Source organism: Heptranchias perlo, chromosome 2 (assembly GCF_035084215.1).
Source record: "Heptranchias perlo isolate sHepPer1 chromosome 2, sHepPer1.hap1, whole genome shotgun sequence".
Taxonomy (NCBI): Eukaryota; Metazoa; Chordata; class Chondrichthyes; order Hexanchiformes; family Hexanchidae; genus Heptranchias; species Heptranchias perlo.
In genome coordinates, this window is record NC_090326.1 from 115,101,166 (window position 1) to 115,122,185 (window position 21,020).

Genomic DNA, 21,020 nt, shown 5'->3' on the forward strand with positions numbered 1-21,020 from the left:
CAAATGCTGATATGGGGTTGATGAAGGAACATGTTCACAGTAATCCCCAGCCCTGAATTTCTGATCAACAGATGAGGGGAGAAGAGATTTGTCTACTCCCTGACCCCGACGTTTTGCTCAGTGGGAGGGGGTTGCTGCATGCATTTCTTTTCGGTAGTGGTGGGGGAGGGGTGGCTTGGGAGGAGAACATTCACCTTAAGGCACAGATTGTAAGAACTCTTCAAAGGCAGAGAATGATCTCAAACCCAGTGTCTTTGCACAATAGCTGGATGGCAAATCTCACTGTCACAATACCATACCAGTAGAGGGGTTTGCACATAACGTTATGTGACATGCATTTAACATTGTAACTGCTGCTCATAGTGCTACCTACAGGTGCAACAGTTATTAATGCATTTTGTGATTAAATATTGCACCCACTCAACATTTAGTAAAATAGATAGATATTCATTCAAGAGAATAACTTCTGAGGGAGTGCTGCACTGTTGGAGGTGTCGTCTTTTGGATGAGACGTTAAACCGAGGCCCCATCTGTCCTTTCAAGTGGATGTAAAAAATCCTATAGCACTATTCGAAAAAGAGCAGGGGTGTTCTCCTGGTGTCCTGGCAAACATTTCTCGCTCAACCAACATCACTAATATAGATAATCTGGTCATTCATCTCATTGCTGCTGTTGGGACCTTGCCCTATCCAAACTGGCTGCCGTGTTTCTCTAGCTTACAACAGTGACTACACTTTAAAATTCTTTCATTGGCTGTGACAATGTTTTGAGATGTCCTGAGATCATGAAAGGCACTACATAAATGCAAGGTTTTTTCTTTCTATTGTGAAAACAATAATTGTTTTAAAACATGAGGGTGCAGACTAGTAAATTTCAATAAATGTTTTACATGTTTTTGCACATTTATTTTCTGTCACTATTATTTTTGGTTTATCACATAATTTTTGATTTCCTTTAAATGTTTGTGCTACTAGGCAATTATTTTGCAACAGTGGAAGAAAACGGCCGTGTAATGCCACACCTTGCAAAGATAAAACGTGACAGACATCTGGAAAATAGTATGAACTGTTAGTCAACTGAGCGCACAAAAAGTTGTAATTTATATCATGTTGACTAATGATGTCAACTCTATACCACCATTCATGTCCCCTAAAAACTACAAATGCTGGATAGTACACCACATTATGATGTGGCGGAATTAAGCATACATGCTGAATTACGTCAAACAAAGATTATACATCTTCCTCATTGTCATATTTGCTAGAATGATGTAAAACAATTTGAGACATACACTGTTATTTTCTGGTAATCAATTACAAAATCATCGCTCAACAAATTTGCAGCAATATTGTCACAATCATTAGTTTCTTAGTGAGGATATCAACACATATTAACTGAACCGGGTATATTTGCCTGTGTCCACCATGGTACCTGCTTCCAGCAAAAAAGGTGTAAATGCAATAAACCTATATTTCACAAACTATACAGCATACATTATTTAAAATAATGGATATATGAAAATTATTCAAAGCAGACTCAGATGATATAAACTGCTTGAGCTTTGCTCTCATGGTTTACAATCTCATCTGAACCACTCAATGAGATTATTTCCTTGTAACCACATCTAGGTATCCAATTCTATAATTCTAAATATAGATAAAATGAGATTTTCAGTGATAGCTTTTAAAAACCTTTCTAAATAATCAATCAATTAAGACAACACAACATCCTTTGTGAAACAGCTTAAATATAGAACTGAACTGTCTCTTTGACATAAAATGTTGAGAAAGTAAAGTACAAGTAAAGTGTGGGTGCTCAAATCCACTTGTAACTTTCAACAGTTCTGAATTGTAGCCAAGGCTACGAAAACTTTTAAATCAAAACATTTGACTATGTGCAAGAGGATACAAATAACATGCCAGAAATAATTGTGAATCAAGAGGTGAAAGGGACGGAGGAACTTAAAACATTTTACAATCACTAGGGAAAGGGTTCTGAAAAAAATATTAGAACTAAAAGCTGACAAGTCCCCAGGTCCTGACGGACTTCATCCTAGGGTCTTAAAAGAAGTGGCTGCAGAAATAGTAGATGCATTGGTATTAATTTTCCAAAATTCCCTAGATTCTGGAAGGGTTCCATCAGATTGGAAAATAGCGAATGTAACTCCTCTATTCAAGAAAGGAGGGAGACAGAAAGCAGGAAACTACAGGCCAGTTAGCTTAACATCTGTCACAGGGAAAATGCTAGAATCTATTATTAAGGAGGTTATAGCAGGGCACTTAGAAAATCTCAATGCAATCAGGCAGTCAACACTGCTTTGTGAAAGGGAAATCGTGTTTGACTAATTTATTAGAATTCTTTGAGGAAGTAACAAGCAACGTGGATAAAGGGGATCCTGTACATGTTTTTTTTTATTCGTTCATGGGATGTGGGCGTTGCTGGCGAGGCCAGCATTTATTGCCCATCCCTAATTGCCCTTGAGAAGGTGGTGGTGAGCCACCTTCTTGAACTGCTGCAGTCCGTGTGGTGAAGGTTCTCCCACAGTACTGTTGGGAAGGGAGTTCCAGGATTTCGACCCAGCGACGATGAAGGAACGGTGATATATTTCCAAGTCGGGATGGTGTGTGACTTGGAGGGGAACGTGCAGGTGGTGTTGTTCCCATGTACCTGCTGCTCTTGTCCTTCTAGGTGGTAGAGATCGCGGGTTTGGGAGGTGCTGTCAAAGAAGCCTTGGCAAGTTGCTGCAGTGCATCCTGTGGATTGTACACACTGCAGCCACTGTGCACTGGTGGTGAAGGGAGTGAATGTTTAGGGTGGTGGGTGGGGTGCCAATCAAGCGGGCTGCTTTGTCCTGGATGTGGTGCAATTGGATTTCCAGAAGGCTTTTGATAAGGTGCCACATCAAAGGCTACTACACAAAATAAGAGCTCATGGTAACGTATTAGCATGGATAAAGGACAGGTTAGCTATCAGGAAACAGAGAGTAGGCATAAATGGGTCATTTTCAGGTTGGCAAGATGTAACGAGTGGAGTGCCACAGGGATCATTGCTTGAGCATCAACTATTTATAATCTATATCAATGACTTGGATGAAGGGACCGAATGTATGGTTGCTAAATTTGCTGATGACACAAAGGTAGGTAGGAAAGTAAGTTGTGAAGAGGAAATAAGGAGTCTGCAAAGGGATATGGATAGGTTAAGTGAGTGGGCAAAAATTTGGCAGATGGAGTGTAATGTGGGAAAATGTGAACTTGTCCACTTTGGCAGGAGGAATAGAAAAGCAGTATATTATTTATATGGAGAGAGATTGCAGAACTCTGAGGTACAGAGGGATCGGGGTGTCCTAGTACATAAATCACAAAAACTTAGTATACAGGTACAGCAAGTAATTAGGAAGGCAAATGGAATGTTGTCATTTATTGCAAAGGGAATGGAATATAAAAGTAGAGATGTTTTACTACAGTTGTACGGGGCATGGGTGAGACCACATCTAGAATACTGTGTGCAGTTTTGGTCTCCTTATTTTAATTGCTTTAGAGGCGGTTCAAAGAAGATTCAGTCGACTGATTCTTGGGATGAGGGGGTTATCTTATGAGGAAAGGTTGGACAAGTTGGGCCTTTATACACTGGAGTTTAGAAGAATGAGAGGTGATCTTATTGAAACATATAAGATCCTGAGGGGACTAGAAGGGGTAGATGCTAAAAGGATGTTTCCCCTTGTGGGAAAGACTAGAACTAGGGGCCACAGTTTAAAAATAAGGGGTCTCCCATTTAAGACAGAGATGAGGAGAATTTTTTTCTCTCAGAGGGTCGTGAGTCTGTGGAATTCCCTTCCCTGAGAGCGGTGGAGGCAGGGTCATTGAATATTTTTAAGGCTGAGTTAGATAGAATCCTGATTAACAAGGGAGTCAAAGGTTATAGTAGGTAGACGGGAAAGTAGGGTTGAGGTCACAATCAGATCAGCCATGATCTTATCAAATGGATGATCTTATCAGCCGTGATCTTATTAAATGACAGAGCAGGCTCCAGGTGCTGAATGGCCTATTCCTGCTCCTGTACAAGGAGAATAAACATCTGTGGCTGTTTTTTGTAGCTTGCACAAATTTAATGCTCAACCAGAAAATAATTTTCATGTATCCATTATTTTAAATAAAGTGTGATGTATAGTTTGTAGAGAGGGACAGGTTTATTACATTTTCGCACCAAAATATCCTTTTAGTTTTCCTTGCATGTTTTAGCATCTCTAATAAGAATCATAGAATTATAGAAAGGTTACAGCGCGGAAGGAGGCCATTCAGCCCATCGAGTCTGGGCCGGCTCCAAGCAAGAGCAATCCAGCCAGTCCCATTCCCCCGCCCTATCCCTGTAATCCTGCAATTTTTTTCTTTCAAGTACATATTCAGTTCCCTTTTGAAGGCCATGATTGGATCTGCCTCCACCACCCCCTCAAGGCAGTGCATTCCAGATCCTAACCACTCGCTGTGTAAAAACGTTTTCCTCAAGTCAGCTTTGGTTCTTTTGCCAATCACCTTACCTCTATGTCCTCTGGTTCTTGACCCTTCCGCTAATGGGAACAGTTTCTCGCTATCTATTCTGTCTAGACCCTTCATGATTTTAAATATATCTATCAAATCTCCTCTCAATCTTCTCTGTTCCAAGGCGACAACCCCAGCTTCTCCAGTCTATCCACATAACTAAAGTCACTCATCCTTGGAATCATTCTAGTAAATCTCTTCTGCACCCTCTGTAAAGCCTTCACCTCTTTCCTAAAGTGCAGTGCCCAGAACTGGACACAATACTCCAGTTGTAGTCGAACCAGTGTTTTATAAAGGTTCATCATGCTTGCTTTTATACTCTATGCCTCTATTTATAAAGCCCAGGATCCCGTATGCTTTCTTAACTGCTTTCTCAACCTGTCCTGCCACCTTCAACGACCTGTGCACATATACCCTCAGATCTCTTTGTTCCTGTACCCCTTTTAGAATTGTGCCCTGTAGTTTATATTGCCTCTCCTCGTTCTTCCTACCGAAATGTATCACTTCGCATGTTTCTGCGTTAAATTTCATCTGCCACGTGTCCGCCCATTTCAACAGCCTGTCGATAGCCTCTTGAAGTCTATCACTATCCTCCTCACTGTTCACTACACTTCCAAGCTTTGTGTCATCTGCAAATTTTGAAATTGTGCCCTGTACACCCAAGTCAAAGTCATTAATATATATCAAGAAAGGCATTGGTCCTAGTACTGACCCTTGGGGAACACCACTGTACACCTCCCTCCAGTCCGAAAAACAACCATTCAGCACTATTCCCTGCTTCCTGTTACTTAGCCAGTTTTGTATCCATGCTGCTACTGCCCCTTTATTCCATGGGCTTCAATCTTGATGACAAGCCTATTAAGCGGCACTTTATGAAACGTCTTTTGAAAGTCCACATACACCACATCAACTGCATTGCCCTCATCTACCCTCTCCGTTACTTCATCAAAAAACTCAATCAAGTTAGTATAGAATAGAACAACAAAAAATTACAAGAAACTTTCCTCTCTGAGAACAAGCCCTGCATTTTTGAGACACCTTTAACTAGATCACAAACATACTGGCAACATTAATTCAAATATATTGATCTAGATTCACCCCATCAAAAAAACAGACATTTAAACATGGACTAGATTCTCATATCAGTAAATGAGGAATGAGAATGCATCTTATCTAATCATTAGGGAATATTATATGAAATTAGTGTATTACGTGCAGCACTACCACAGTAGCTGAAACAGATTCCTAAAACTTTTGTCAGACAAGTTGTTACAGGTGAGTTTAAATAAATTGCAAAAGAAATGTAAAATAAATGTTATCAGTCCTTCAAAAAGACAACTGTGAATCCTTACAGTCAATAAATTAATGGTGTCTTTGAATGTGCACAAGAACATGGAGTCTCATAACTTTAAAAACTAATATACTGATTCAAATAGATTGTAATCAAATTCACAGAACATCAATGATTCTGTGAAGGTCTATAATATGCTGTAACTTTCAGAAAAATAAAGAGCATGTCTGCATCATCTCGCCTTGCAATAAACCGGAATCAAATGCTCTGATGATGCAGACAGACCCATGACATGGCCCCACCCACTGATTTGGAACTATGCCAAATGTACAACAGAGAAGAGTTTTTTTTGTCTCACCTGAGTGCGGTTAAAAGCCACACGAGCGAACACTGCCTGGGAGATGCCTGCTCGCTTCAACTCGTCGCGAACCCACTGGTAGATTTCGGAAGACACTTCAGCATTTGATGAAGTCTGTTGTTCTAATGGTTTATTCATGGTTCGGTTAACAGGAGGGTGGTTCAGGTATTGCTGATTTAGGGACTGCTGTGCCAGGAGTCTGTTGACAGCAAATTGTTGGTTTAATATCTGGGCCATAACCAGCTGCTGGTTCACCAGCTGTGGGCTAAGAGGTGCAGAGACAAGTCCAGGGTGCAAATTGGAAAGTTGGGATCTGGTAGCGGGCTGACCACTATGAGGAAGCTGGGCAGGTGACGGTGGCTGGGGCAGTTCAGTACCATTCCCAGGAACTGTTTGTGGTCCAAAGTTTACATGATTTGTTCCTGGCTGAGAAATAGACAGTTCAGACATGGTCTCCATTTCAGCTAGAGCAATAAGGAAAACAAGGTTCAGAAATAAGACATGAACTGAAAATGCTCCAAGTGACAAACACAAACCCTTCACATTTTCTTAAAAAAATGAGTATTGCTATTTTGTATAAGATGCATTTTTTATGTATATTTTACCATTAATGACAGCTTGGTGAATATTAAAAACTTTATTGCAGGTGGTAGGACTTTATTAAATTTGCCACAATTCATTGAGGCTCTCAGCAATAAAAAAAGATAACACACAGGTTATTGCCCATTTATGGTGCATTCCATTTTCATTTAGGACACCTTCACACCAAAGTTGGAATATTGCATAACAGAAAGTGTCTATCATGCATTTCGTCCATCACACCACACTACCTGGGTCACACGTCAGCGTCATATTTGCATTTTTAAAAATGTCTTGCAATTGATTGATTCAAATTTCATATTCATAAAATAGCAACAAATCATAATTGAAGAAACAGGGAACATGAGGAAAATATGCTTCCACTGAAGAACTACTAAGCACATATGACAACAATAAAACAAGTATGAACAGTCAACAAAATGTAAGAATGAACAAAAAAAGAACGTTAAGAAGCTAAATCACTCCAAATCTATCAATACTAAAAATCTTATGTCTGTGTGCACTTTCTCTACGTGCACCTTGACTTTCTGTTATCACGTTTTTGTAACACAGTATTTATTTATTACATTTTGCATTAATTGTATGTGTTTTAAGTTTATAGGCATTGGTACTTATTGTTCATCTCTGCAGAGCATTGCTCCCTGCTCCACGTCCCCACCAGCAAGAGCCCCTGCTCAGCAGCCACTTGAGTGGAACTTACTCTAATCCCCCAGAATTTTATTTTCAGGTTGCAAGGTTTAAAAATAAACCATTAGTTTCAAAAACAGTGATATATGGAGGACTGGCCTACTCTAGGCCTCACTTGGTGCAAAACTCACCCAGCTACTCAGATGCTGCTTCCACTGACAGTAGCACCCACCTCTCTGGCTGCCAAGGCAGCCATGACTTCGACCCTCCTTTCCCGCCCCGTTGGCTCTCAGTGTGGCTGTGATCTTGGCTCTGATCACTAGCCCAAATCTTCCACCCTGCTGGCTCTCACTGCGACCACGACGTGTGCGACCACAACGTGAGCACAGCTCTCCGCCCGCTGGCTGCTGGTGTGGCTGTGGTCCCTGCCCCACTGGCAGCTGCCCAATGCACATGCAAATATTATTTTAAAATATATCTAGGTGCCACTGTCAGTCTGTATGGAATGCACACAGGCTGACTGTGGCACTTTACAAAAATCTTTCTCCTCTTGGCCCCTTTCACCCCTCCCCATCTTACCCCCATTTCCCCTTCTCCATCTTGTCCTTCTCCCCCATCTCATCCCCTAACCCCAAATAGACCACATCATTATCAGCTGTCTTGCCTACCTAATGCCCCCTTACCCCCTTCTCCCTCTGTCATCATATTGGTGTTCCTCACTCTCCCAATCTGCAGACTTCTTCCCCATATATAAAAATAATTGTTTTAAAATATATTCAAGTTGCAATCGGTCTGTATGGAACACAGAGACTGACTGCGGTATTTTACAAAATAGGAAAGTTGGAAATCCCCTTCCTCGTTTTGCCCCTCCTCCTACTCTCCTTCCTCCACCTCTTTCCCCATTCCTCCTTCCCTACCAATTTCCCCTTGCCCCTCCAACCTCCAATTCCCCCATCTCAACTCCACCCAAACTCTGCTCCAATTGAGCTGGCCATACTGGTGTCACTGCTTCCAACTCTGGCCTACTCTGGGTCTCACTCTGTGCCAAACTCTCGCAGCTACTCTTCCAATAACAGCAGCACCCACCTCACTGGCTAAGCTCTAAGCACTCCAACAGTGTCCAATTCTCTTGCCATACCCTCACCCCTGGGCCTCTGACTCTACTCTAGCTTCACTATGCTCTCTTTTCCCCCATCCTCCATACTTCCGCCTCCAACCCAACTCTACCTTCTTCCTCCCCTCCTGTTCTGCCTTCTCCAACCCTGCACTACCTTCATCTCTCTGCTCTCTAACCTTATACTACTTTCCTCCTTGCCTCCTAGTTTCTCCCTTGTCTCCCTGGCCTTTAACCTTCCACCTCACAGCCTTTAACCCTGCTTTACATTCCTCCTCTAGCCTCCTGCGTCTCAGTCCTCCTATTGTCCAATTATACCCTGCCCTCTAAACCTGCTTTACCTGAAAACTACACTTGGTCTTAATGCCCCATGTGCAACACCACAGGACATTGACAGAAAGTCCCCACAGACTTTAATTGTCCATTTTTTCCATTATAAATTCCCATGTCTATATTTATAGGGTAAAACTGTCAGGTTATAATTATATCCTTCCCCAGTGCTGTATCACCACCACAGTCAGGGGGATATAATTACAATGTGATCAGTTTACATAGGTAGTTTCCATTATAAATATGGACATAAGAATTTATAATGGAAATAAGAACTGAACATATAATTTTAAAATGAGGACTGAATTGCATCTGTACACCCCAATTCAATTATTCCCACCCTGTAATCCCACTTCACGTGAAGACTACATTTGGACTTGACATCCCACGTGCAATGCCATGGGAGATTGTCTAGGGCAACCTGCATTGTAGATAAATAACTCACTCATTGACAGCATCCAGTGTTTGATGGATAAAATCACATCAAAATTGGCCTAGTTACAATATCTTAAACTCAACTAGCTGTAAAACCAACCCACTTTTCAGCCAACCAGAGGCCAAATGTTTAATCTGGGTTCAACCAGTAAACTGTCAGAGGAAAACAGTTATATGAAGTATTAAGAGTTTGTTTCTGCATCACAGTGTGTGAATTAAGAGTTTAAAAAAAAACGACTGACCAACGGGGACTGGAATTCCCTGGAACTATGGGAAGCCTGAAGGTAAAGTACAGGGCATCTTCAGTCCTCAATGATTGTGCTATCATGGACTATGAATTGCCAAGGAAATCAGCTAACTGGATATGACATCCCGGAGCCAGTTGCATTAATAAACGCCAGTTAATTGACTAGCCAGCCAACCTCAAATGCCTTTGCTTTTAAGTTTTTAGTTTATTTACTTCTGTTAAAGGGTCCCACCTGAAATATTAACCTATCTTTCTCTTTCAGATATTGACTGAGTTGCTGTGCATTTCTAGCATTTTCTGTTCCTCAATCAGATTTCAACCAGTTTAGAATATGAGTAGCACCTCTGCCAGTACAGACATAATGACAAAGTGATAGCTGAATTTGCCAATAAAACCAAAAGCACCATTAGAAATCCAATTTTTACATCAGATTTAGAGATGTGAAATCTAGAAATTCTGAATGAGAAGCCTGGGTTTGGATTCCTTCAATACTTTCAAGCCATGCTAAACATATTCAAGCAACAAATCAAAAAACCTGCATCCTTATTGACTCAATACTGTATAGTATCTTTAAATCCTGATTGAGGACAGTCAACCTCGACTGAAGATTCCCCCACACGACGCTTTAATAAGTGACAGGAGGTAACAATAACCCTCGAAGGTTTGTGGGCATCAATGGAGCCATTTTCCAGCTGTGTACTGGTCTAGCCAAGGCAGCAACTTTTAAAAGTTACAGAAAGATCAGAAATCAACACAATGCCTGAAACAGATCAAACAACGTGCGGTTCTGCCTGCATTGCACCCATGACTGCACTAATTTCAACAGACCTAGCTACCATCAATTCCTGGGTACAGTACAGGCAGCAGTCCATTAATACTTAAATACCGTACAAAACACTAAAAGCACATTGAATCAGAAAGTCGTACCATATTCATGTTTAATATGTAGTATATGTATTCAATCATTCAAATAGTTAATTAAGCAATTACTTTTGGCAATTTATATATACCCTTTGTGTATAGTATGTATTTTAGGACTGGGTAAATATCATTGTCTGGACAGTGAAAATAATTATCAGCTCCACAGAATTATTCACATAAGTCCTAAACAATGGTTTTGCCAACAAACTTCTACATAAATGCTTAAATCTGTTATCCTTTCTGTGAGCTGAATGCTTCAAACAACTGCCTTTTATGGTAAAAATTATTAATGTTCCATTCGCAACCCCTCAGATAATGAAGCAGTCTGTGCCCGCTTGCAGCAAGACCTGGACAACATCCAGGCTTGGGCTGATAAGTGGCAAGTAACATTTGCGCCAGACAAGTGCCAGGCAATGACCATCTCCAACAAGAGAGAGTCTAACCACCTCCTCTTTACATTCAACGGCATTACCATCACCAAATCCTCCACCATCAACATCCTGGGGATCACCATTGCCCGGAAACTTTAACTGGACCAGCCACATAAATACTGTGGCTACAAGAGCAGGTCAGAGACTGGGTATTCTGCAGCGAGTGACTCACTTCCTGATTCCCCAAAGCCTTTCCACCATCTACAACACAAGTTAGGAGTTTGATGGAATATTCTCCACTTGCCTGGATGAGTGCAGCTTCAACAACACTCAAGAAGCTCAACACCACCCAGGACAAAGCAGCCCGCTTGATTGGCACACCTTCCACCACCCTAAACATTCACTCCCTTCACCACCGGCGCACTGTGGCTGCAGCGTGTACCATCTACAAGATGCACTGCAGCAACTCGCCAAGGCTTCTTCGACAGCACCTCCCAAACCCGCGACCTCTGCCACCTAGAAGGACAAGGGCAGCAGGCACATGGGAACAACGCCACCTGCACGTTCCCCTCCAAGTCACACACCAGACCGACTTGGAAATATATCGCTGTTCCTTCATCGTCACCGGGTCAAAATCCTGGAACTCCCTACATAACAGCACTATGGGAGGACCTTCACCACATGGACTGCAGCGATTCAAGACGGTGGCTCACCACCACCTTCTCAAGGGCAATTAGGGATGGGCAATAAATGTTGACCTTGCCAATGACGCCCACATCCCATGAATGAATACAAAAAAATCTACTTATTTACTATGTGGCCTAATTTGGAACTCCATATACAAACACTTGACTGATAAAACATATAAGCATTCACAATGTCACATTATTTTATACAGAGGTCTTCCTACAAACATCTGTGAATTAGTGATTAGGAATATTTTGGGTTTCAAGTGTCCCTTTAAGGTGTATTTACTGTCAGAATCTTTGTTCAGTTTTCCTGATAACTTAAGCATAGCCAAAACTATGTTTATTTAAGAATGTGATTATTTAAGAAAGTATGTTACTTTTTAAAATTAAAATAGTGCTATTTCACAGAATTATAGTAAAATTTGTCATTGCTTCACTTCACATAGAAAATGTCCGTGTAATTTATTTATTGTGTGTTATGTAATACCCCTGGGGTTCGATTCTGAAAACGCATCTGCAATCATTTTTTCATCATAATTACTGACTCCAGTCATTAACAATGATCATTTTGGCTGTGAATTATTCTGAAAAGTGTTGCTTCACCTCTTGGTCCTAATACGGTAATTTTCCTCTTGTAGTTCAGCACTCTGATGAATAATATTGAGGCTATGAAAAATAATTACTATAAAAATATTTCAGATTTGAGATGCTCAGAATAAAACAAAAAAATAGACAAAATTTACTACAGAGAAAATGTCATAATTTCTAGGAGGGTTTTTCATTATCTCACCATAGTGTCTAAACCAGTGTTATTTCAGACCATGAAGCACTTGAACTAATGCCCTTTACAATTCACCATTCTGCTATTCCACTCTTTTGGTCTCAAGAGTGCAGGATTGACAATAGTGGATAACAGAACTTTTACATTCACTTTTATCCAAGTGCTGACAATAGGCATCTCTGTAAGGTCAAGAGCAGTGCTACTACCATCAAGGCTAGACACTGATCTAGTCATGACAGTGGTACTGTAACCCAACCTCAGACAAGTGCCTTCATTTGTAGTGCATGTGATCTCCATTGTCTGAACATGATATCTCGCAACTCAAAATGGCAGAGTATTTTCCATACTAGAATTTACATTTCAGACTATTAAGGCACTCATTCACAAACATCATGTGATTATTTAAGAATGTATGTTACTTAATCTTAATCGATGATTCCTGAGGAGCAAATCTCGATTTTTTTCTAAAGATTAAAATTATAGTTTAAAATACAGAAACAATTAAATGGAACAGTAGTTTAGCTGATAGTCATCTATAATCACATATCTACATACAGTTACAAGTGCAGTGGACATTTTTGCAATTAAGTTCCAAATCTTCTGCTTTTCATTTTTAAATAATTAACAGGTCCCATCTTCTCACATTCAGCTAAAAATGTTTTGAAGTAATTGTGCAAATGATTAAAATTACTTTATCTAAACAGACAAAGGCATGATATTAGACATTTACTGAAAAAGTATGTGCCCGCCATTAGCATCATAATGAACAGATCAACAATTTTTCTTGCTTACCAATCATGTCTTTTGTCTTCTTAAAATGTTTATACCATCTTCCAAATTCTTGACATTTTGCTGCTGATACATTTGCATAGTAAGTGCTGTTTACAATGGAGGAAATCATACTCTGCATTAAAAAAAACAAAACCTTCAGTCAGTAACAAAGAATTTAAAACTGGTTTCAACCATAGGTATATATTACCTCAAACGTTTAAATAAGTGAAAGTGGTAAAAAAAAGTTAGACCAGATTCTTTACTTCCAAAGTCATTCTAGCTTATAATCATTGTTTGAGTAAACAACTTTACTTAACTTTTTTTGGGTACTTATTTTTGAATATTTTTCTTTCTTCATAATCACAATCTTATAAGTGACTTGATCAATGTCAAGTGTTACTTTGGTGACACCTTGAACATTGTATCATATAGAGGGTTATAATGTATTTATAGAATTATAGAATCCATTGTTGTAATAGTTGTTATAATGCATCTTTACACCTGTGTACAAATATACATGCAGTTTAGAAGCAACAGGCCCCACAAAGCAACCCCATTCTGATGAAAAAGGCACTTCTGTATACAATAATAATTTGGGCCTTAACAGATGGATTCTAATTAGCTGTGAGTTTCAATCAACTTCCAGCCTGTATCTATTCAGCTTTTATACAAGTGCCTTCAAGACAATGAGTACATTTCCTGATGATATGATTAGTTTCTATAAGGCTATTTATTGAAGCCATAGGTTAATACATGAAAATTCTGTATTGTGTATTCAAACTGTTTGCACAGAATTAATCTAAGTGTGGACAGATATTCCTTTATCACATTACATGATGGCTCTTCTATTCCTGTAAAATCAATTAAAAAGCTGGCTTAAAGTATAAACTTAAAAAAAACAAATGTTTTTAAATTAAGATTCAATTATTCTGTATGTGTGATTCCCAACCTGTATAATATGTATGCATGTGATTTGGAAGTTTGTGTGTTTCACTGTGGTATGAAGAAGAGTACAAAAATATAATTAAAAGAGGTCAAATAAACAATACTCAACATTCTAAGCTCTCTGTTATTAGTCCTTGTCCCCAAGAGGTTTGCATTTTCATAACACAGTATTATATACTGTAATCATGTTGTTTGAGGGAAGACATTATTTAAAACAAGACTTCACAGAGGTGAAAAACATAAATAGAAACAATATAAATAAGGAAATCTTAAAAATCTTTGTATTAAAAATAAAACAAATTGCAACTTGGTACAAAAATCTAATTTTCACTATAAAGCAGGAAACTATTTGGGTGAAAATTAATTTCAATGGGATGAATAACACATACCTTACAGAAATGGCTAATGTTGCTGCATTTTAATTGACCTACAATTCCCAAGCTAAGCTTACGAACATACGAAAATGACAAAAAGCTTCAATCTCTTTTGGTAGGATTCTTGCTACAGGAAAGTGCAGCTATTTGAATATTAGCAGATCTGCAAAACCTTTGTGAATTGGAGTCTTAGGCACTGATGTTTTGTCTACAATACACTGCAATCCCAAAGTTATCAAGAACACTATTTTACACTAATGTACTGAGCAGACTAGCCTTTACAGAAAGTTCAAGGTGTGTTGAACTCATAAAAAAAATTGTACTATGAGTCAAAATCAACCAATAAAAATCATCAACGAATACAATTTTAAAGATCACTAGTCTACAGTGACTACTTAACCTCAATCCTAACAATAAATTAATGACCAGGCACCAACTTTTATTAGATGACCTGAAACATGGCCTTGAGGGACAAGATTTACTGAGCAACATCTGAAATGAAATTTAACTAAATAAAACAGGCACCAATGACACAATTGACTATCAGGCACTGCATTTCTTTCCATTTCAGTCCAAGAAAAACAATTGTAGTTTCCTTGCTGCCAGCTGTTCACCGTTACAAGTGAATGGAGTTAGCAGCTTGATCTATTCCCTGGGACAGGTGATCCAAATTCAGTACTGGGGTGGTGGTTGCTCTCAGGGGGAATTTAATTCTTCCTGTTGATAATTTTGACAAAACGAGTTGGTGTAAGGACAAAACAGAAGTTTTTATTTCGTATACTGACACTGGCTTTTTTTCTAAAACTATCGACAGGAGGGGTTTCACTCCTTTGTAGTCTTCAATCTGAGAACAACCTGACTACAACTGAAGTGTTATTATCAGTGGTCTGTGTTTGGCATTAAGAAGGAAGACTAGGTGAAGATCATAACAATATCAGTCACATTTGGTATGACCAAAATTATAACAATCTTTTAAGCTGCTTAAAATGACGAATAAAAACAGGTAAAAGCACTTGCATTTCACCTTACATCAAATAGTCAATGGCAGATATTCCTAATATAGTCATTATTCTTAATTTTAAAAAAACAGGAAATGTTGGTTTTCTTCAGGAAAAAAATGATCTTTTTGAAACATTCTCATGAGGCGCAGTGTGGTGGAAAGGGGGGAAAGTAGGATCACTTCTGTTCCTTTGACAATTCTAGCATCTTGCAAACACTTGTGGAACTAATTGTAGACATATGATCCTTCCCTCTAGCTTCTATTGATTTCAGTAACAGGATCCTGTATAAGGACAGATATGATAGGCTCACCACCATCCCCGTCAGTGCACCTGACCTGGCATAACCAGGCAGCTTGCCATTCAAGTGATTGCTATTCTAAAAAAAAGAAAAATAACTTTACAGTGAGGTCAAGTCATTGCTAAAACACAAATAATACAATATCGCTTCTTTCAAATTTTGCATATTCATCTTATATATTATTCAATAATTCTATGGCTCTCATTGGTGATTTCAATGGCCATGAGATCATTTTGCGCATGTGAAAATCTGAAGTATTATTACCTACAACTTGTAGGTCCACAGTAATGTAAAGTTTTCCACAATTTATTAAAAGACATGCTTCAGACTCACATAACCCTAGAAATATCTTTAATCCGGAAATCTTCTTAAAAATAACCTTAATGCTGGAAAAAATAACCTCCAAGTCCTTTTAATTATTGAGGAAGAGTAGAGTGAAATTTGTTGTATTTGTTTATCATTAAAGTGGTCAGTCAGTCAGTCATGTGGGCATGACTGGAACCATAAGTTTCTGTAAGACTGAAGTCTGTGATCTTAATCACACCCACATAGCTGACTCACTGCTCTAAAGGGAAATGTAACAAACTTTACATTATATATGTTAGTAATTAAACGGGAATTTGAGCCAGACTCAGAAGATTATTTTGGGATGTACTTCAGAATTTACTAAAGAAATGGTGGCATTACACAACATTAAAAGCCCTGCTTAGAGTGATGCTACCTAATAATAAAAAGCTGAATATCTCCTCATTCGTGGTGAGTTTTTTCACAAGTGAGAAAACATTGTAACTCTTGTGAGCTACAGAGGTTTCACATTCCGAAAGCTCCTGGAGCTCATTTCACCAGTGAGCAGCTATCCACTTTTAATATTCTTTAGAAAAACAGATGTCCATTTGAAAGTGATATTAGACAGCTCTGGTTACACACTAGATGCACACAAGTGCAGGCAATTGGGACTAGCTTAGTGGTATAAACTGGGCGACATGGACATCTTGGGCCGAAGGGCCTGTTGTAAACTTCTATGATTCTATGATTCTAAGTATTCCCTGTCATCATATGTGCGCACAGTGAAAAAGAAAGTCTTAATGAAGGCATACACCAGAAATCTGGTGCAAGTAATTCTGAAAATCTTTGTGAAAATATCTAATTCTTTATAGGTGGTCATAGATTCAGAATATCTCTGTGTTATGCAATTATATTAATTTTAACAAATGAGACTGAGATGAATTTCAGTTATGAGATCTCATTTGATTAAGAGTGAACGAGATACAGCCATTATTTCTTTTTTAAACAGTGCAGAGACACTACAGCCATCCATCTCTGCACTGCATGCAAAGTTACACTGTGGGTCAAGTATCAGTTTCTAAATCCATGGCACACACTTTGTAAAGCATTTTCAAATTAATTTTCAAAGATTAAACTGCAATTCACATGAAATATGTCTATCCTAGCATTAAATTAAAAATATGGTAATCCTTACTGTACTTTTTCTTCATGTAAAATTGAGTAAAAACTTTAGTGAACATTATTGCTTAAGTTTGTATGTTTTGTTCTGTACTCTAATAACATTGACTTGGCACATTCTGTCCTAGGATTCCTCTAGACTAAACAATATCACGGGCCAAATTTGTTAAAATCCATGGCAACAACAAAAAGGGCCACTGTACTAATATCAATATGTTGATTCAAAAAAAATTGTTACAGCATCTCCTCAAATTAACAAAGATTACTCTTACAGTTTAATTGATTATTAGTAAACTGGATTTTTTCATATTTTGCTTCAATTAATCATTATAGAGAAAGTACAGATATAATGAACATTTCACTGTTCCTTTGGGTTCAAAAATCTGTATGAAGAGGTTAATTATTGATGTACAGTAATTGAGTGACTCAGAATTTTTTTAATGAACTACTCCGATATTCTTTTACCATCACCCTTCTAAAATGGCGGCTATTAAAATATAGATAATGATGTTCTAATGAATGTGAAATATTCATGATAAACAGTGAGTTGGTTTCTTATGTATTTCTTCAACAGACATGAAGTAACCCCATAATCCTTTTCTTTACATTTTAAAGCCACTAAAAGAGCTTAATAATTCAGAAGGCTATTGCCGAAGATAACTTTGGTATATTAACATTTAAGAACAGAAAGGTTTTATACTAAGCTCTGGAGTATTTCTAAGATAGTCGAGATTTTTTATTTAAGCTTTTTGGGGAAGATAAAACTAGCAATAAATGTCCAATTGACAAGTGTAAATACTCCTGTGTACCTTGCAAGAATAAAACAAAGCAAAGATTAAAAGACAAAGCAATATCCTGGTATTTATGTGAGATTATGAGATAGATGCAGAACTATTTGTGCTATTAGTTGCTAGGAAAGTTCTTTTCAAATAAAGATATGGGATTGAGAATATTGATAAGAATACTATCAACATTCAACAAAATCCTCAATACTTGTTTTTATTTAAACTACTGATTATTAGTAAACTGGATTTTTTTCATATTTTGCTACTTTTACATTTCTTAAATATAAAATATAAAGATGTTTATGTTCAATGACATTATTACCAAATATTCAGTATAGTAGCCTTAATAAATAAAAAGCATTGCTCATGTACCAAGGAAATTACAGCTAATAATTTCTAAATTTCACTGCTGTTATCAACTGGAAATCCCCTTGTATACAAGAAAAGACTTTGTTGAGGAAAACAGTGTTAAATTTTATTTGACCTGTTTCAATTTAGCCTGAATTTTATTTAGGATCTGAGGACTTTATGCGTTTCAAATGCATGCACGTTTTCTGTCTTATTGCTATATTTCAGTATGTACAATTATGGAAGTGTGAAGAAATGACAATCAAAAATTTGATGGCCTTATAATGCATAGCTTATGACTTGTTTATTTGGGTGTAAAACTGCTACCACACTTTCCTCCAGGTAAGAGCATGTTCAAAAACACTATTAAACTGCCAGTACAACGACCCTTTAACATGAATTTACACTGCAGCTACCAGTCTCAGGCCAGGTTCTAGCTAGGCAGAACCATGTTTACATTGCTTGGCTCCTGCCTGGCTGGAACTTTAACTGTCCTGTTCAGGAGAGAACTCTACACATGCCTGGATACATACATGGGCATGGCTCATCCTCAAAGGAGTTCAGAAAGCGAGAGAGACAGAGGGAAGTGTCACCACTCCAGAAAAGCATGCAGAATCTGCTCCAGCTGCAGTCGATGGGGGTCGATGTCAGGGAGGTGAAGGGCCAGCAAGCTTCGCTCTTTGCCTCCAAGGCCTCAAAGATCATCTTCCGGTCCAGAGTCTTCTGTGGAGCAGGGTGAGAAGTGCTTGCGCCTCTTCTCCCAGAAGCTGCACAGAGAGACCTCTGTGATCAGCAGCCTGAAAGAGGAAGACGACTCGCTGACGTCCTCGCAGACCGACATACTGAGGGTCAGCAAATCCTCTTATGCCAGGCAGTTTGACGTGAAGCCCACAGACAGCACGGCATCCCAGTCCTTCCTATCCTCTATCACAGAAGTCTTAGAGGACAGCAAGCGGGAGAGCATGGATTGGCCACTGACCTTGGACAAACTAATAAAGGCCATCCAGTCCTTTTAGAAGAGTAGAACTCTCGGAAGCGATAGCTTACCGGTCGAGTTGTACTCGGCTCTGTTGGACTGGAAAGGCCCAGACCTACTGAAAGTGTACGGGGGATGCTTCTGGCAGGCAGCATGTCAGAGTCCATGAGGAAAGGCATCATCACCCTCATCTACAAACAGAAGGGGGAGAGGGAAGAAATCAGAAATTGGTGACCCATTTCCTTGCTAAATGTCAACTACAAGATTCTGTCTAAGGCCATCGCCAACAGGCTCAAGTCTGCTCTGGAGCAGGTGATCCACCCGGACCAGACCTGTACTGTACCCGGCAGGAAGATCTCTGATAGCCTTGCGCTGCAAAGGGATACGATCGCCTATGTGCAGGACAGGGGGGTGAACACCTACCTCATCAGCCTGGACCAGGAGAAGGCCTTTGACAGAGTATCCCACACGTTCATGATGGATGCGTTCTCCAAAATGGATTTTGGGGAGGGAATCCGTGATTGGATCTGACTGCTCTACGTGGACATCCGTAGCACAATCCTAATCAACGGGTGGGCGTCAGAGAGCTTTCCTATCAGATCTGGAGTCAGGCAGGGCTGCCCTCTCTCTGCGGTCTTGTTCGTATGTTGCATCGAGCCGTTTGCTGCGTCCATCAGGAAGGACGTGATATCAGGGGGGTGACGATCCCTGGCAGCGGAGGCTCTCAGGTTAAGGCCTCCCTGTACATGGACAACGTCACCGTTTTCTGCTCCGACATCCAGCAGTATGTCCACACACTGATGGGCATCTGCGACCGTTTCGAGCTGGCCTTGGGGGCCAGAGTGAACCGAAATAAAAGCGAGGCCATGTTCTTTGGCAGGTGGGAGACACTATCTTTTGTCCCCTTCACCGTCAGGTCCAACTACCTGAAGGTGCTGGGGATCTGGTTCGGGGGGGCCCCTGACCTGCACAAAGAACTGGGAGCAGCAGATCGCCAAGGCCAAACAGAAGCTTGGTGTGTGGGTGGGGCGATCCCTCTCCATAACTGGCAGGAACCTGGTGATAAGGTGTGAGGTACTCGGGGTGTTGCTCTACATGGCCAGGGTCTGGCCCATTCCCCACAACTCTGCCGTCACAGTCACCCGAGCTATCTTCCACTTTGTCTGGAGGTCCAAGGTAGAACGCATCCACAGGGCCACCATGTACAAGACCCTAGACAAAGGAGGGAAGAGCGTCCCCAACACCGCTCTGATCCTGATGGCCACCTTTGTGTGTCGCTGCCTCGGGATATGTGTAGAGCCCCAGTACACAAACACCAAGTGTCACTACCTGCTGGGTTTCTACCTGTCCAACACATCGAGAAGGCTGGGTCTAGCCACGCCAGGCCGAGCAAGCGCAGGACATCCCGTCTAGCTGGACTGTCCCCCCCTACCTGTCCCAGGTGGAGAAGTTCCTGAGGAGGAACCCCATCGACCGCAAGGCCGTCAGACAGTGGTCGACAGGAATCCACGGGAGATTCTCAGAGTCTTGCAAGGAACTGAGAAGGTGGATTCGATCAGTTTCTTTCCCGACCAAACGGTCGATGCCATTTGGCAGAACGTCTCGTCAATGGAACTGACCAACAGGCACCAGAATGTAGCCTGGCTGGTGGTGAGAAAGGCCCTCCCAGTGTGGTTCTTCCTACACGCAAAGAACCTCAGCACCACCGCGAGCTGCCCTGAAGGCTGTGGCGGGGAGGAAATCATCTTCCACCTCCTGA

At 40.1% G+C, this 21,020-nt stretch overlaps 1 protein-coding gene across 5 annotated transcripts in view; it reads right to left on the reverse strand.

The window, feature by feature from the left end:
• LOC137342267 (DNA-binding protein SATB1-like) overlaps nucleotides 1-21,020 on the reverse strand; it is a 123,482-nt gene that overhangs the window by 79,299 nt on the left and 23,163 nt on the right. For all 5 annotated transcript variants that reach the window (XM_068006133.1, XM_068006172.1, XM_068006163.1 and 2 more), the window contains 2 exons: nucleotides 13,092-13,203; nucleotides 6,185-6,648 (listed from right to left, as the gene is read on the reverse strand). In XM_068006133.1, coding sequence (XP_067862234.1) covers nucleotides 6,185-6,648; nucleotides 13,092-13,203 — 576 coding nt within the window. The remainder of the gene's footprint in view (nucleotides 1-6,184; nucleotides 6,649-13,091; nucleotides 13,204-21,020) is intronic.